Consider the following 18,321-nt stretch of genomic DNA (forward strand, 5'->3'; position numbering starts at 1 on the left):
CGAACCAGAAGCTCAAAAGATTGTGTAGGGGTGGCATTTGTGATGACGGAATGGTGGCTGCAAAGGAGGAAAGCCCGAGCTGAGATATGCTTAACCAATTACCAACTTTATTGACTACAGTTTTAATTATATTAAGTCATTGCCTCTGATTCGTCTTAGACAGCACAGCATGCAAAAAAAATTGACAACAAATAAAAACAATATAGCAATAATAAAAACTCCTCATACAGCCAATCCTTCTATGGTTATCTTTGATGAGGTGGCGGAGTTAGTCATTAGTCTACTTATACTTGACAACTTCTAAATATGAAATGGTTAACACAACATAAGAAGCAATACCTACAAGCCCAGTAACGATTACGATGCACAGACAAAAAACAACGTATAGCATGCCCAAGATTTGTACACCCCTTTTCTTGATTCGGTGGGTGGGAGGTGGCCTCGGGTGATCAGCTCCTCAGCCAGGCTGGACGATACGTGTCTTCTACCTTGATACGGAACCTCCCCGAGCTTAGGGCTCAGGGGGTATGTCTACACGCGGCACGGACTAGGTAGTTCGGATTAGGCTTTCTATTCTGAACTACCGTTCTCCTCGTGGAACAGGAATAGGAAGCCTAATCCGAACTACCTAGTCCGTGCCGCATGTAGCCGCGGGGCATGGAGTCCGCACTAGCGGACATTTAAAAATGGCGGCGCCCGGCAATATGTAAATGAAGCCCGGGAAATTCAAATCCTGGGCTTCATTTGCAACTCCGGTTACCTACATTACCACCCTAGTTCGAACTAGGGTGGTAGTGTAGACATACCCAGGGTGCTTTATACTATAATTTTGATATCCGGTACCATATTAGGGTTCCTTCCTTTTGATATGACGTCTGGCTCAGGGCCTTGTGGTCAGTGCCTGATGCAGACATGACTGGCACACGTGAAAGCTAGTGGTCAAGATGACCTGCTGTATGACAGGATGCACCTGATTAGGAAGTCATAAAATGCAGACTAATGCCCCTGGCATTAAATGAGTTAATTTTCAATCACACCAGTGTAAGTAAGTTCTGAACCTATGTAGTTGGCCATAAGTATTCCTACTGGTAATAAAACCACGTTATCTGAGCATGTTGCACAGGATATCAACAGCCATAGTTATGTCACTAATGAGCTTCATTAATTTTTGGTCACTTCTCCTTTTTGGGATGGAGAACAACTGTGGATGGTGTACGAGAAGCTTGACTTTGTTTGCATCATGTTTTTTTTCCATGCTGTTTCATTTTACTGTTTCATCGTGTAAGCAGGGTCTGAACCCCTGCTTCCAATGCAACCAGCTGTTGGGGGAGGCAGTCCTAAGTGTGGTTATGCTCACTTAGTTGTTTAAGTCTGCAAGATCATCAACTGTTGATGTGCTAGAATGGGAAAGAAATCCTGGGTGTGGTTATGTCAACCCAGTTCAGCCAGTGCTATAGGCCTGAGGGATGGTCAGTTGTTAGAATGGAATGTGGTGTGTTGTAACTAGTTTGAACATTGTGGGGTCACAAACAGTATTAACCCAAAATGTAGGAATTGTAAAATACGATCCCAGTGGTTGCAAGAGAGACACTGTCATTACAAAAAGTCTTGGATGGACAAGCCTCCCCCTTCCAGACTCAAGTGGATTGGTTTGGGGGGAAGGAGCTTGAACCAGTAGGCTACATGCCCTCCAGGCATGAATGGTAAGACTGGTTCAATCTCCTCTTCCCCTTCCACCTGCCCCACCCCATCCCGTTCTAAGGATAGAACTGAAACAGATTCCCCAAGGGGGTCTCTGTATTATTTTAAAATATGATTCCAGCAGAAGCTGGAATCTTTTGGCCTACCTAGGTGATGAGCCAACAGCTGAAATCACTGAGAAACTGACAACACAAGGAACTGAAATCACTAGGTTCAACCCAAAGCCAGATCCATCATGGTGGCGGGGTTGCTGGCAGGAGCACTTGGCCAGCAGGCGGCTGGCAGGAGCAGCTAGAAGGTGGCCAGTGAGAGCAATGGTAGGCGGCCAGCAAGGCAGCTGGCAGGAGCAGCTCGTAGGTGGCATTGCCACATGCTCGGTGACTGGCAACATCACGATGATGTGCCTATGGACTCTGGGTCGGCACTGATTGGACAGAGCTGTAAGTGGGGTGTTTGAAGTGGGGTTCGACATTAAGCAAAAGACTCTTCCCGGCCAACTCCGGGGATGGAAACTGGCTTACAGGTTTCTTTCAGGTTATGAATTTGCTTTGTTTATATGTGTTCCTGTAGGTTGGTGCTAGATTGCTGTTGTTAAACAGACTGTTTCTATCTCTGACTCAGTGCTTGCAAGAGCAGAAGAATTGCCTCTAACGGTGCCCTGTGGGTAGGTTGGAATTTTCCTATTTGACTGGGTGGACTTGAGCCTGTATTAGTTACCTTGTTGAAAGAACCTCCCTAGATGCTGAACCCGGCCCTTCTGTCTGCTGACTGCTACCAGCAGAAGGGTTACAGTTGGTTGACTTTTTTCTTTGTTCCAGGTGACTTATGGAATTTGCCAAGTGGGAATATTTGAGTACATGAATGCATCCATGAATTTTGTCGTTTAGTCAAGGTGCCTTTGAAGGGCTTTCTGCAGACTTGACATTTTCTTTTTTCCAATTATGAAGAATTTTTTAAAAAGTGTCTACAGATTTCTAGATAGTTGCTATTTAAATTATTAATTTAATTGTGATGGGTTTATTGGTTTAATTTTGATAGTTTATTTATGATGTCTTAGGGCACGTAAATCCTTCTATAATTATGTGTATTATTTTTTTATTTCGAGACCCAACTAACTAAATACATCCATCCTTCCTGTAATAGAGCCATAGTGCTGCTCCCATCCTGTGTAGCTGGGTGGCTTCCTCAGCCTAAGGGGTCTCCACAGACCTATTTTCAATAAACAGCTCTCGAGCATGGATGGTCCTCAGTCAATCACCTTCCCTCAGCAGCTCTCCCACCCGCTGCCTGGCAGATTCTACCAGCAGATGCCTCTCATGCTAGATGGCATCCCCAGCCTGACTTTCTAGGATGGAAATGCAGACACCAGCCTCTGCAAATGCACATCAGGATCTGGGGAGATGAATCCACAGTTGGCTTCTCTGTCGTGGCATAGATGCAACATTGGCATGGATGCCAAGGCCTTTCTGAGCCCTGATGATTTTATTCTTTGCTCTCCTACAAACTCCTTGTCAAACCAGAGGTGATGGACATTTCCTAACAGTGGGGGCTGCCAGCACATGAAATATAGCCCCACCCATCCACACCACCAGCCCCTGAAGTCCTGTCCTCCCACCTTGAATTGTCACAAGCTCCTGCCCCTCATGCCACTCTGATGTCCTGCCCTTGTGCTGCCTGTTGCTCCAATGCCCCACCCGCACACCGCCTTTCAAAAACAATGGCACCATCACCCATCATATACTTCATTCATGTGCCTCTATCTCTAGTACCTCTTTTTGCTGCTTCTGTTTCCAGCTCCCTCGGTCACTTCGGGTACATCTACACGGCACGGCTATTTTGGGGTAGCTCTTTTGTACGTGCCCACTATTTCAAGATAAAGCGGAGCCACTCTTTCGGCATCCCTTTAACCCTCGTTCCATGAGGGTTAAGGGATGTCTCGAAATAGTGTGTTATTTCGAAACGCAGTGCTGTGTAGACCAATTACGAAATAGCCTATTTTGATATAGACTTGAAATAAGTTGTGCAATTTGGGTAGTGCAAACCATGTCTCTTATTTTGAGTTTAGGGTGCTATGAAGACACACACTTAATATTTCACCTTTCAGCCCGTTAGTCCCCCCAGCACGTTGTGCAAGCCTTGAGAAAAACCAGCCACACAAGCTCACCCGCTCGCTATCAGTATAAGGGCTTTGAGACTCATCCCAAAAGTGCAATAGCGTGGCCACTACCTCAGTGCAGCTGCACTAGCGCAAGGTTGTAGTGTAGACCCTAAGTCACCTGCTCAACCCAACCACAAGGCAGCTTCCCCCTTCAAATGTTCAATGGTACCGAAGAAAGAAAGAAAGAAAGAAAGAAAGAAAGAAAGAAAGAAAGAAAGAAAGAAAGAAAGAAAGAAAGAAAGAAAGAAAGAAAGAAAGAAAGAAAGATGCTAATAAAAACAGAAAATAAGCTATAGAAAAACTAAGCTGCACTGAATTTTTACAAAAGTTCATACAGCTGTGGGAATAAATTACTCCTTCATTACAAGTTACACTCTGCAATTAATCCCATGTGGCAAAGAACTAAGATCATGCAAAAACTTAAACAATGAAGAGTCTTGCAGCACCGTAAAGTCTAACAAAACATGTAGATGGTGTCATGAGATTTTGTGGGCACAGCTGACTTTTCCAGATGACCAGTGGAACTGAATCTGCTTGCAGCAATGGCACATTTAGCTTTGTAAGAAGTGGATTTTCCCTCCTGCAATCCAGAAGCCAAGGTGTCAGGGGAGTCACCTTGACCCCATGGAGTCCGATGGAGTAACATGTGTCCTGATAATGCAGAAAGGCTGCAAAATTTTCTCTCATCTTCAGTTCAGTTTCACAGGTAAGGAATATGGATGCAGACCAAAGAATGGGCCCAGCTCCATGGAAATCAAAGGGCTGCATTTCCGCTCGACAGGGAGGACTTGGAATTCTTAGACTGTATCACTTGACATGAGTTTAGGACCCTGCACTGAATTTCCCTCCAGCTGCTTCTTAGTGACCAAAATCAAACACCTGGGGCATCCTGAGCTGTGGGATCCTCTGGTGGCTGCATCCCAAGAGCTGCTGGGGCAACACAGAGGAGACAAAAAATCTCCCAGAGTGGATGGTGTGGGGTTAACGAAGTACCAGGCTGCTCCAGGCCAGCTGGGACTCTGGGATACATCAGCTTTGGGCTGTTCTCTGTTGCATGGCTGTGCTGATAATATAGAGCTTCTTCTGCATTCTCCTTCCCACTGCTCCTCAGCCCTGCCTTGGCTGTAGCCAGGGTCCTTCCAGGTACATTTCACCTTCCTCTGTAGCATGGGGCACAGATCACAGCTGGAGGATTCTCTGCATCTTGGGGTCTTCAAACTATTTGAAGGCTTCAGTATCTGAGAGATAGGTGAGAGGATTATTCTAGGAGGGGGTGGGTGAGATTCTGTGGCCTGCACTGTGCAGGGGGTCAGACTAGATGATCATAATGGTCCCTTCTGACCTTAAAGTCTATGAGTCTATTGTGTGAGATCTGGGGGACCTTATATTCACCTTTGCGGGTCTGGGTCATCTAGGGCGGGGTAACAGGGAAGTTTGCCCTGGAGGTGAGATCAGAGCTGGGCTACCAGCCCTGGATTATGGGTTCTGCTACTTAGCTGCAGAGCAGGGACTTCCTGCGTAGTGACTATGTTTGCAGCTGACAAGCCGGGATCAGTTTCTCAGCTGGGGGTGGGAGGCTTTCTGCCCCCATCCTGTTTAGTCCTTCACCTATTAGCCAAGCCGGCCCGAGATGGGGAAATACAAGGGAGGGTCCAGGAACAAGCTGCTGGATAACCCAGTAAAGGGGCATTTTTCATTGAGATACGTACTGATGGCAGAATCCCGGCAGTGAAGTGTCCGGTGCAGCAAACACCCCGGAAAGCCTGGCACAGTAAGTCTCTTATTTCAGTCCAACGGGTTAAGGTGTGAATGTCCTGGGCAGATTTCATAATGGAACTGGGAGTGACAAGGGGAACAATTCACGACTTGTCATTTTTATTAGTGAAAGATTTCCAGCTGCTTGGATGGTATTTTTCCCCTTCTGAGCAGAAAAGAGTCGACTTCTCATAGAAATTGTGAAAAACAAACTTGTGTTTCTCTTCATTAAGAATCTGATGAGTCCAGATACGCCTCTGCAAGCTGAAAGTTTTTCAGCTAAATTAAAGAAAATAAATGGTTGAGTTTGAAAGTACACAAGTTATCTTTCGGGAATAAAGACGTCCCTGGAAGAGTTTTGGAGTTCAAAAGCTAGTGTTTCTTTAATTTAATTTACATAGAAAATATCTCAGACCAGCAGCTTACATGGTAACTGCAGTGAGAAGTCCAATAATTTAATTTTAGTCTAATAATTTTAAAATCGGACCCCAGTCACGTTATTGCAATGGGGTGTATTTCTGCCATGTTGCTGAATAGCAAGACTGAGCAAGTAGCAGTGTTGGTAGTTTACAGCATAGGTATTAAACTATCAATGCCGTTGATGGGGTACAATGAATTGCAGTTCCCAGGCAAAGCCTAGATATTAGCTCCTAGATAGTCAGCTCTACTGCTGCTGGCTAACTACAAGTGCTGGAAATAGGGGCACCAAACATACACAGAAAATACAGTGCAACTGTCACACATCCCACAGTCCCAGCAGGAAAGGCAGAGAAAGGGAGGGAAAATAGAATTACAGGAGAAGACGTGACCAGTCGTCGGGGCAGCAGAGCCGTGACGGAATCTGAATTTAACAAAATCATAGAATCCTAGGGTAGGAAGAGACCTCAGGAGTGATGAAGTCCAGCCCCCTTCCCAATGGGCCCAACAGGTTTCTACAGGCATGTTAGCAATTGAAAGGCAGCCAGAGCGAATACAGAGACAGGGAACAGGGCAGCAGCCAACAGAGGAGTTTGCCTGGGAAACGTCCGAGAAGAGCTCAGTAGTTTCTTGGGGCACCCAAAAATTTGGGGCACTACTGGGTTTTTGCATCCATCTACACGGCTCTTCCTGTCCCTGTTGTGTGGCTCGGCTTCCTCCTGAGAGGATCTGGTTAATTGAACAGTGACAAAACCTGCCAGACTGTTTGCAGAAGAGGGACCCTGCAAAAGAGCCATTGAAGTGGCAATGAAGCCAAGTAACGGGCAAATGCCAGGCTGATTCTGATTTAGGGTTTGCCTAGACTATGCTTTGTTTTCGAAAGAGGATATGCAAAATCCTCATGAATTTGCATATCTTCTTCCGATCCCACTTTCGAAAGCGGGTCATTTGAAAGTGAAAATAACGGAGTCCAGGCCATTTGATACGTGTGGTAACTCACTGCTCCTAGTGAGTAGCAAGGACAGGTGCTGGGAATGGCGGATAAATTGACACCTGTGTGGTCACTCACTGCCCTAGGGCGCTGTGCGTGGTGGACACCCACCGCATGAGAGGTTACTGCTGGGAATCGGGGCCATTCTATGTATCGCTCTAATCCCCACCCCTGCCTGTGTCCTTCCCTCTCCAGCCGTCACACTGGGAACTGAGGAAGAAAATGTCCAACCGAAGCACCGTGACCGAGTTCCTGCTCCGGGGGTTCTCTGACGTCCGGGAGCTGCAGATTTTGCACTTTGTGCTGTTCCTGGTGCTTTACCTGGCAGGGCTAATGGGGAATCTTCTCATCGTCTCAGCGGTAGTCCTCGACCACCGTCTGCACACCCCCATGTACTTCTTCCTGGTGAATCTGTCCATCCTAGACCTCGGCTCCATCTCCGTCACCGTCCCCAAATCCATGGTTAACTCCCTCCTGGACACCAGGGTGATTTCCTATGCTGGATGCGTTGCCCAAGTCTTTCTTTTTTTAGTCTTCACTTCAACTGATCTTGCCCTTCTCACCACCATGGCCTACGACCGATACGTCGCCATCTGCCAGCCACTGCACTACGAGCAAGTGATGAATAGGAGAGCCTGTGTCTATATGGCTGCCGGTGCCTGGCTTGCTGGTATTGTCTACTCTGCCCTGCACACCGGGAGTACCTTCAACTTACCCTTCTGCCAATCCAATGTCATTGACCAGTTCTTCTGTGAAATTCCCCAGCTCCTCAAGTTAGTCTGCTCCGACTCCTACAGCAGTGAAAATGGGGTCATTGCCTGTGGTCTGTTTTTATGTTTAAGTTGCTTTGCATTTATCATTGTGTCATATGTTCAGATCTTCAGAGCGGTGCTGAGAATCCGTTCGGAGCAGGGCCGGCACAAAGCCTTCTCCACCTGCCTCCCTCACCTCACTATGGTCTCTTTGTTACTTTCTACGGGCTGTTTTGCATACCTGAAGCCCACCTCCACCTCTGCATCATATCTGGATCTTACGATGGCTGTTGTCTATTCCCTGGTCCCTCCAATGATCAATCCGGTCATCTACAGCCTGAGGAACAAGGAGCTCAAAGCTGCCTTAAAGAAACTGATCATGTGGAGGTTATTCGTGAAGAATTAAAGTGTCTGTCAATGTGACTTGACTGTGATTCTGCTGAACTCTTTTACGGATCCAATAAGCTGATGACAAAATTCTTTCCTTGACAAGATAGGATGCACCTGATTAGGAAGTCAAAAAATCCAGACTAATGCCAATGGCTGTAAATGAGTTAATTTTGAATCGTAACAGTGTAAGTAAGATCTGAATCTAAATACCTGTCCATAAACATCCCTATTCACCTGGCTGCAGGTTCTGCACTTTGTGGTATTTCTAGGGCTTTACCTGGCAGCCTTGGTGGGGAATCTTCTCATCATCTCAGTCATTATCGCCCTCAACCACCATCTTCACACTCCAATATACATCTTCTTGGACAATCCTAGGCCTTGACTCCATCTCTGTCATTGTTCCAAAATCCATATTGAACAGTCTCCTGAGTACCAGGTTGATTTCCTACTCTGGCTGTGTCACCCAAGTCTTTCTCTTTGTCGTCTTCACTTCAGCTGATCTTGCCTTACTCCCCATCATAGTCTATGACCAATACATGTGCCAGCCCCTGCACTACAGAAATTGAAGAAGAGGAGAGAGAGCTTGAAACTCACCTCCAGCTCAGCATCTGGATCGCTTGGTGGGTGTTCTCTACGCCATGGTGCCCCCCATGCTGAATCTGGTCATCTACAGCCTGAGGAACAAGGAGCTCAAAGCAGCCCTCAAGAAACTGATGGAGTGGAGGTTAATCTCTATGGGTATGTCTACACTAGCCCTCTAGTTTGAACTACGGAGGCTAATGTAGGCATTTGAACTTGCAAATGAAGCCCGGGATTTAAATATCCTGGGCTTTATTTGCATGTTCCTGTTCTGTCGCCATTTTTTTTCGGTCACACCTGGAATGAGGTATAACAGCTAATTCGAACTAAGGACGTAGTTCGAATTACCGTTTAACTGTCGTGTGTATCCGCGGGCAGTTAGTCTGGACTAGTGACATTTAAAAATGACGACCGGATGGGAACATGCAAATAAAGCCTGGGAAGTGAAATGTCCTTCAGAGCTTGTGATTGCAGCCTCAGCTTATTTATAAAATGCGGACTAGCGCAGCGGAAGTTAAATGGATTAATTTGGCATTAGACCAGTGTAAATTATAGCAGAATGTGCTCCTCACAGCCCCCCATCTAGATACACACCTGTTCCTCTCTCGCAGGGATTTAATATCACTGTTGCACAACATTTTGCACAGAAGATTACTAGCCACAGCTAAGTCACTAGTGGTCTTTGTGAAGTCTCTTCCTCTTCTCCTTTTCGGGGATAAAATTGTGGTGGGGGTATGAGAACTTTGGTTTGGGTATTTGCTTTTCCCTTTTATTGCATTTTAGTGATTCCTTGGCTAACTTGTTTCTGTGTTCCATCTGATATTTGTGGGGTAGGAATTTGCTGGATGAAATATGTAGGATTTCATGGGGGATATCTGTTGATTTTGTTGTCTACACATACCTTCCAGAAAAACTCTGCAGTGTAGACATCGCCAGAGAGATTGGAGGTTTTCCTTTCCCCAAATATGAAAAATTAATGGGTAGCTAGATGAGTTCTATTGAAATGATTAATTTAATGTGGATGGGATGATTTGTTATACTCTAGCAGAGTTGTCAGGCCTTGCTCCGGTCCTTAACTATAGTAAAGTTGGGGCTTGTTAATTAAAGGGCAATGTATGTGCTTGATTTGACCAATGTGGCTCAGAGCAGGGAGTGGAGGGTGCAGGAGTCAGGGCAGGAGGTGGGGGCTCAGGGAAGAGGGTGGGGCTATAGGACTCATGGTAGGGGAGAGAGCTTAGGGCAGGGAGCAGAGGGACGGGTGTGAGGGCGGGGCATGGTAGGTGTGGGGGGGGCTCAGGACAGGAGGTGGAAGAGTTGGGGTGAAGGAGTCAGGGTTTGGTGAAGAAGAGCTCAGGGGTTGGTATATGGGGGGGGGCGGGTGCTGGAGTAAGGCATTGGGGCTAAAGTGTAGCTCAGGACAGGTGGAATAGGGTATTGAGGCACAAGACCCAAGCCAGGGGCATGAATGGTGTGGGACTCAGGGTAGGGAGGATTCTGGACCAGAGGCCTGGCAGGTTGGGGGTCAGGGATCCAAAAAGGAGACTTTTCCTGGGTCATGGGGCTGCACTCCCCAGGTTGAGCCGCCTTCTGAGGTTGGGGGTCAGGGATCCAAGAACCATCCCCGGTCTTCAGCTGGCCCTCCCCCACCCTCCATCTGTTCTGGGGGGTTGGGCTCCACAGGCCGTCCCCGGCTTCCAGCCTGCTGGCAGGGGGACCGTGCCTGGCATCTTCCTGTCCTCTCCTCCCACCCCCACCCTCCATCTGTTCTGGCGGGTTGGGCTCCACAGGCCATCCCCAGTGTCCAGCCTGTTGGGCCAGGGGACTGCCCTGCATCTTTCTGCTCTCCCTCACAGCCACAGGGCTGCAGGGGTTATCCTGGCCTTCAGCTGGTCCAGGGCTGGGCCCTGGTTCCCAGCTTCTCCTCGGGCAGGGGGAAGTGTCTCCTTGGAAGGGTTCCTTGCCCTATGTCTCCTGAGGCGGGAGATGAGGCAGCAGAGCCAATGGGCATGATGCTCCTTCTCAATCCATCACAGTGGAATTATGTCCACTTAACTCGTCCGGTGGCCGGCAATATGGAAAGCGCCAAACCCATCTGGCCGTTCTCTTGCTGGTGATGCTGCCCCCATGTGGTCATCCTGCAGTGTCGCTGTCTCTCCGATCAGCCCCCTTCCTTTCCACGGTATAGAAACCAGTCCCATTCCAGGCACTTCTCATCGTCCTGACACAATCAGACTTTGACCTTGCATTAAGTTAGGAGGAGTTCTGGAACCAATGGACTTGCAAGAAGACAGAAAGAAGGACTCTCAGATAGACCTATGCCCCTCCCGGAGCCCTGGTGGGCAAGGCCCAGCCCCAGCTCATCACCTGACCAGAAGTCAGGAGGCGGGGCCAGAACTATCAAAGACCTGCCTGAGAGGTCAATCAGCCCCCAGCTGCCAGAGGAACCAGGAGCTTCCCCTGTGATTGCAAGCGGGGAGCTGGATCTGAGGGAAGCTGAGGACTGGCCCTGACCACCAGAACCCCAGTTGGGCCACGGCCTGGAGGAACTGCTCACCGTGCCAGTGGTTCCAGCCCTGCGAAGCACAGAGGAAATGCCCTGGAGCCAGACACGTGTGCAGGGAAGAAGTGGAAGCAGCCCGGAGATCGCCGGCAGCAGTTTGGCTGAGCCAGAGCCGGGATCACCGTGTTGCAGTGTGTAGGGAATAATTCTGGACAACTCTGGATGCAGGTGAAAACAAGTAGAGGATTTATTACACACAGCTGGTGGAGTGGCCCTCAGCTTTTAGGCTGGTGAACACTGGTGAAACAAAACATTACAATAGATTATATAGGCGGCAGATGGACGGAGGAGAAGAAATTTGATAGGGTCTGGCAGCAAGACGGAATGATCACGTAAGCCAATCAACTAAAAAGGTTACACAGCAGCTCCGCCCATCGCCAATTAAACATCTTATCAATAATACAGGTAGTTACTCCTAACAAGCTAAAGAAGCCAACATAAACAAAACAGACATGTTATTGGTAACTTTGTCTGCTGAAATTATGATGCATCTACTGTGGGGTGATACTGCCTCACGTTGGCGTAGTCCTTCGGCTCCAGGCTTATTATCTAGGGTTAAAGGAGGACAGTGAGAACAGTTTCCACAAAAGTTATTTTGGTACCAGCCAGCGTCTTATCGGCGCGAGGCCCTCTTCAAATGTGGTTGCCAGGGCAACCAAGGTTATGTTAACTGCTTGTGCTGTGTGTTCCCAGGCCTGTCCCAGATTTGGAATTGGATAGGGGTTCTTAGCAAAATACCATGGACTGCCTCAGTTTACCCCTACACAGGGCGAATCCAGGAGCAGGCCAGGACACAGCGAAGTGCGTGGGCCCACATCCCCCCACCACTCCAGTCCTGGGTGGTCTCAGCTGTTCCAGCCTGACAGTCTGCATTTGCTGGACCCCTGCCCGAGCAAGGAGATCTGCTTGTTTGCTCCCTCTCCCTGAACTAGGGCTTGAACTATTGTAGCCCTTATTCCCTAGTGGGGCCTTCAACCGTGACCAGGACTCGGCGACTGTTAGCCAGCCTCATCATAGGCCAGAGCCTAGGACTTGTTGAGTGTGACTGGGGAATGACTGGAGGCAGAAGGCCCAGCACCGCTAATTCCCCTCGGGGAAACAGACCTAGTGTGTAGTGGGGCGGAGAGACAGCCCATTGACCCAGACAGGGAGAAGCCCCTTCCAGAGCCGACCTGGCTACATATATACACAGATTAGGGCAACTAGGTCCTTATATAATTTTGTATCCTTTGGTATAAATACATGGACGGACTAGCGGGCGGATGAACACTTCTCATGGTCTGTTAGAAACTGATGCCATGTTTCCTAAGGGCAAAATGAGCCTGGCTAACAATGTTTCTTCAACAAAACTACTGCAGTGATTTAATTGCTCATATTTTCTCTGTGTTCTTACCCTGGTCAGTATATTGTCCCTTTTTTTGGAGGAGGAGGAGGAGGCCGGCAAACTGGCTAGTCACAACACTTACTGCAGGTCACAGCTCCTGTGGAAAGAACCACAGGTAGAAACCATGGTGGGAGACACCACGATTGTGTGTCAGCAGGGCGCCCTTGTAGCCAAGAAGGCTAATGGCATATTAGGTTGCATTAAGAGGAGCATTGCCAGAAGATCCAGAGATGTCATCATTCCCCTTTATTCGGCTTTGGTGAGGCCACATCTGGAGTACTGTGTCCAGTTCTGGGCCCCCCACTACAAAAAGGATGTGGACGCATTGGAGAGGGCCCAGCGGAGGGCAACCAAAATGATTAGGGGGTTGGAGCATATGACCTATGAGGAGAGGCTGAGGGACTTCGCTCTGTTTAATCTGCAGAAGAGAAGAGTGAGGGGGGATTTGAGAGCAGCCTTCAACTTCCTGAAGGGAGGGTCCAAAGAGGATGGAGAGAGGCTGTTCTCAGTAGTGACATATGGCAGAACAAGGAGCAATGGTCTCAAGTTGCGGTGGGAGAGGTCCAGGTTGGATATTAGGAAAAACTATTTCACTAGGAGGGTGGTGAAGCCCTGGAATGGGTTCCCTAGGGAAGTAGTGGAGTCTCCGTCCCTAGAGGTGTTTAAGTCTCAGCTTGACAAAGCCCTGGCCGGGTTGATTTAGTTGGGATTGGTCCTGCCTAGGGCAGGGGTCTGGACTTGATGACCTTCTGAGGTCTCTTCCAGTTCTATGGTTCTATGGGTCTATGATTCTATGATTGGCGCACAAATTGCTGTCACCCAGGACCCATCACCTCAAGGATGTGTCAGTCTCTTCCTGGGACCCTACCGGGGATGTGAAGAATGGACGACAACCCCACCTGTGCCCGCAGCTCCTTCACTCTCCCATCCAGAGCCTGGTAGCCACTCCTGGTCTGCTCAAGGTCATTCATTGCAAGGTCATTGGGTCCCACGTGGATGAGCAACACGGGGTAGTGGTCAGAGGGCCGTGTGATCCTTTATAATCCCTTTCAGATCCAGGTGTCTGCCTGACCCTCAACCTCCTGGGAAGTCAAGCCAGGCCAATGGGTATCTGCATCCCGTGGGCAGGGAGCCACAAACCAACTTTGTATCAATTTACACCAGTTTAGGATGCAGTGCTTGTCTCCGGGTGCTTCTTCGTGACCCGTATCAAACACCCGAGGTGGCCAGAGCCGTGGAGTCCTCTGGGGGCTGCATGCAAACAGCTGCTGGTGCAGCCCCAAGAGGAAGGATTTAAGTCCCGGCTTGACCAAGCCCTGGCTGGGATGATTGAGTTGGGGTTGGTCCTGCTTTGGGCAGGGGGCTGGACTCGATGACCCCCGAGGTCTCTGCCAACCCTTGTTATTCCAGGAAGACAGGAGACCAAACATCCCTGCTCTCCCAGAGCGGAGTCTGTGGGGTTCATGAGGGACCAGGCTGCTCCAGGACAGCTGAGGCTGTAGGGCCACCGGGCTCTGAGCTATCGTAGGTCCCATCTGTGCCAGCAATGGAGAGTTGATTCTGCAATCTCCTTTACAGACCTTTCGGCTTCAGCCCGGCTCTGTCTGTAGCCAGGGGTCCTTCCAGGGCCACTGTCATCGCGTGGCACGTGGGGTGGTTCCCGTCAGGGATTGAGAGGTGCCATGGAGACCGGAGTTGTCTATTTAGCCCCAGTACAAGCTGGGCCCTTGTTTGCTGCGTGCGCTGGCTGGGAGCAGTTTCAGAGCAGGGAGGGGATTTCTGCCCCCATCCTCTGTGCTCCTTCGCCGCTCAGCCCAGCCTGCCCGAGGAGAAGCCGGGAGCAGCCATCTGAGGATCAGATCCCTGTGTGCTATGAACTGCATGGAAGGGCATGGAGAAAGCAGCAGGATAAGACAGCGATGGGGCATTTCTGGCAGGTCCATGGCTAAGCGATGACTGAAAATCCTGGCGGTGAAATGCATCCCAAGCGGGGAACCATCCGGCAAAGTCCAGCACGGTGAGTTCGTTACTTCAATTAAACGTACTTAGGGGTTGATGTATTGGGGGGAATTAACACTAGAGCTGCAAGTTAGTTACCGTGGGAACTCAGCCAGACTTTTCACGTCATTGAATCAACCTTAGAGCTGCTCAGAGGTTTTTGTTTTCCGTCCCCCAGCAGAGGACAAGAGGCCTTTCACAGAAACCCAATTTTTTTTATTTGGGAACATCTTCCAGCTGGTACAGGAACCCACAAGGGGAGAGGCAGTCCTCAATTTAGTACTGAGTAGAGCGCAGGATCTGGTCCACGAGGTACCTATTACAGGACCGCTTGGGAATAGTGACCATAATATAATAACATTTAACATTCCTGTGGTGGGAAGAGCACCTCAGCTGTCCAACACTCTGGCATTTAATTTCAAAAAGGGGAATTATGCATAAATGGGGAGGTTAGTTAAACAGAAATTAAAAGGTACAGTGACCAGAGTAAAATCCCTGCAAGCTGCATGGAAACTTTTCAAAGACCCCATAGACGTCCAACTTAAATGTATACCCCAAATTAAAAAATATAGTCAAAGACCTAAAAAAGAGCCACCGTGGCTTAACCACCATGTAAAAGAAGCAGTGAGAGATAAAAAGGCATCTTTGAACAAGTGGAAGTCCAGTCCTTGTGAGGTAAATAGAAAGGAACATAAACACTGTCAAATTAAGTGTAAAAATGTCATAAGAAAAGCAAAAAAAGATTTTGAGGAACAGCTAGCCAAAAACTCAGAAAGTAATAGCAAAATGTTTTTTAAAGTATATTAGAAGCAGGAAACCTGCTAAACAACCAGTGGGGTCCCTAGACGATCGAGATACAAAAGGAGCAAACAAGGACAATAAAGCCATTGCAGAGAGACTAAATGATTTCTTTGCTTCAGTCTTCACGCCTGAGGATGTGAGGGAGATTCCCGAATCTGCACCATCCTTTGTGGGTGATGAATCTGAGGAAGTGTCATTGAAGTGTCATTAGAGGAGGTTTTGGAACAAATAGATAAACTGAACAGTAACAAATCACTGGGACAGGACGGCATTCATCCAAGGATTCTGAAAAAAACTCAAATCCTTTAAATCAGTTTCTGTACCCAAGGACTGGAAGACAGCTAACATAACGCCAATATTTAAAAGGGGCTCTAGAGGCTGTCCCGGCAATTACAGACCAGTAAGTCTAAAGTCAGTACCGGGCATATTAGTTGAAACAATCGTAAAGAACAAAATTGTCAGACACATAGAAGAACATAATTTGATGGGCAAACGTCAACATGAATTCTGTAAAGTGAAATCATGTCTTACTAATCTATGAGGGTCAAGTATCAGAGGGGTAGCCAAGTTAGTCTGAATCTGCAAAAGCGGCAAGGAGTCCTGTGGCACCTTATAGAACGAGGTGTACCAGTAGTTCAAATTAGAGATCCTAATTCGAACTACCTACTCCATGCTGCGAGTAGCCGCAGGCACGGAGTTCGGACTAAGAGACTTTTAAAAATGGAGGCGGCCGGGAAGATACAAATGAAGCCTGGGATATTTAAATCCCGGGCTTCATTTGCAACTTTGAATGCCTACATTAGCCTCCCTAGTTCGAACTAGGGGATTAGTGTAGACATACCCTCAGAGTTCTTTGAAGGGGTTAACAAACATGCGGACAGGGGGATCCAGCAGATATAGTTTACTTAGATTTCCAGAAAGCCTTTGAAAAGGTCCCTCACCAAAGGCTCTTGTGTAAATTAGGTTGTCATGGGATAAGAAGAAAGATTCTTTCATGGATTGAGGAATAGTTAAAAGACAGGAAACAAAGGGGAGGAATAAATGGTAAATTTTCAGAATGGAGAGAGATAACTAGTGGTGTCCCCCAAGGGTCAGATCTAGGACCAATCCTATTCAAATTATTCATAAATAATCTAGAGAAAGGGGTAAGCAGTGAGGTGGCAAAATTTGCGGATGATACTAAACTGCTGAAGATAGTCAAGATGAAAACAGACTGTGAATAACTTCAAAAAGATCTCACCAAACTGAGTGACTGGGCAACAAAATGGCAAATGAAATTAATGTGGAAAATTGTAAGGTAATGCACATTGGAAAAAATAACCCCAACTATACATACACTACAATGGGGGCTAATTTAACTACAACTGATCAAGAAAGAGATCTTGGAGTTATCGTGGATAGTTCTCTGAAAAGATCCACACAGTGTGCTGTGGTGGTCAAAAAGGCAAATACGATGTTAGAAATGATTTAAAAAGGGATAAAGATAAGATGAAGAATATCTTACTGCCCCTATATAAAACTATGTTATGCCCACAGCTTGAATACTGATGTGGTCTCCTCACCTCAAAAAATATATTTTGGCATTAGAAAATGTTCAGAAAAGGGCAACTAAAATGATTAGGGGTTTGGAATTTGGTATGAGGAAACGCTGAAGAGACTGGGACTTTTCAGTTTAGAAAAGAGGAGACTGCGGGGGGGGGGAATATGATAGAGGTCTATAAAATCATGAGTGGTGTGGAGAGGGTGAATAAAGAAAAGTCATTTACTTCTTCCCATAATATAAGAACTAGAGGTCACCAAATGAAATTAATGGGTAGCAGGTTTAAAACTAAGAAAAGAAAGGTGCTCTTCACACAGTGCACAGTGAACCTTTGGAACTCCTTGCCAGAGGAGGCTGTGAAGGAAATCTGAAAAATTTTCATTGAACTGAAGAAATTTTTTTTTGAATTTTCCAAGACATGTCTTGTGTTTCAAAACAACGAGTTGTCCTGTGGCACCTTAGAGACTTCATCTAGACTGTAGCGTTTTTCCGGCATACCAGACATATGCTGGAAAAGCAATGCCATGTCCAAGGAACATGTCCACTATCCCGAATTTTTTTTTTAAAAAGTGGATTTGCTCTTTCACTGTCCCTGGAAATAACATTCTACGAGGCATATGCGATGTACCGCAAATACGTATCTTTTTCCAATTTAACTCTGTGGTCCAGAGTTTTACTGAGTACACTTGGATAGAAAGAGTGTATTGGTGTATTAAGATTGAGTGTGTGGAGATAGATAGATAGATAGATAGATAGATAGATAGATAGATAGATAGATAGATAGATAGAGGGGGTGTATTGGGATAGATAGATAGATAGATAGATAGATAGATAGATAGATAGATAGATAGATAGATAGATAGAGGGGGTGTGTGGAGATAGATAGATAGATAGATAGATAGATAGATAGATAGATAGATAGATAGATAGATAGATAGATAGATAGATAGAGGGGGTGTGTGGAGATAGATAGATAGATAGATAGATAGATAGATAGATAGATAGATAGATAGAGGGGGTGTATTGGGATAGATAGATAGATAGATAGATAGATAGATAGATAGATAGATAGATAGATAGATAGATAGATAGAGGGGGTGTGTGGAGATAGATAGATAGATAGATAGATAGATAGATAGATAGATAGATAGATAGATAGATAGAGGGGGTATATGGGGATAGATAGATAGATAGATAGATAGATAGATAGATAGATAGATAGATAGATAGAGGGGGTGCATGGGGATAGATAGATAGATAGATAGATAGATAGATAGATAGATAGATAGATAGAT

General features: G+C 47.0%; 1 protein-coding gene across 1 annotated transcript; it reads left to right on the plus strand.

Moving 5' to 3' along the window:
* The first annotated feature begins 7,244 nt into the window (after positions 1-7,244).
* Positions 7,245-8,180, plus strand: LOC102455993 (olfactory receptor 14C36-like). Its single transcript, XM_006133410.3, has one exon. The coding sequence runs from the start codon at positions 7,245-7,247 to the stop codon at positions 8,178-8,180; it is 936 nt and encodes a 311-aa protein (XP_006133472.3).
* Positions 8,181-18,321: the final 10,141 nt, after the last annotated feature.

The sequence above is a fragment of the Pelodiscus sinensis genome, chromosome 30 (assembly GCF_052426305.1).
Source record: "Pelodiscus sinensis isolate ZL-2025 chromosome 30, ASM5242630v1, whole genome shotgun sequence".
Taxonomy (NCBI): Eukaryota; Metazoa; Chordata; order Testudines; family Trionychidae; genus Pelodiscus; species Pelodiscus sinensis.

Coding starts and splice junctions, on each gene's coding strand:
- LOC102455993 (XM_006133410.3), top strand. CDS start 7,245: ATGTCCAACCGAAGCACCGTGACCGAGTTCCTGCTCCGGGGGTTCTCT.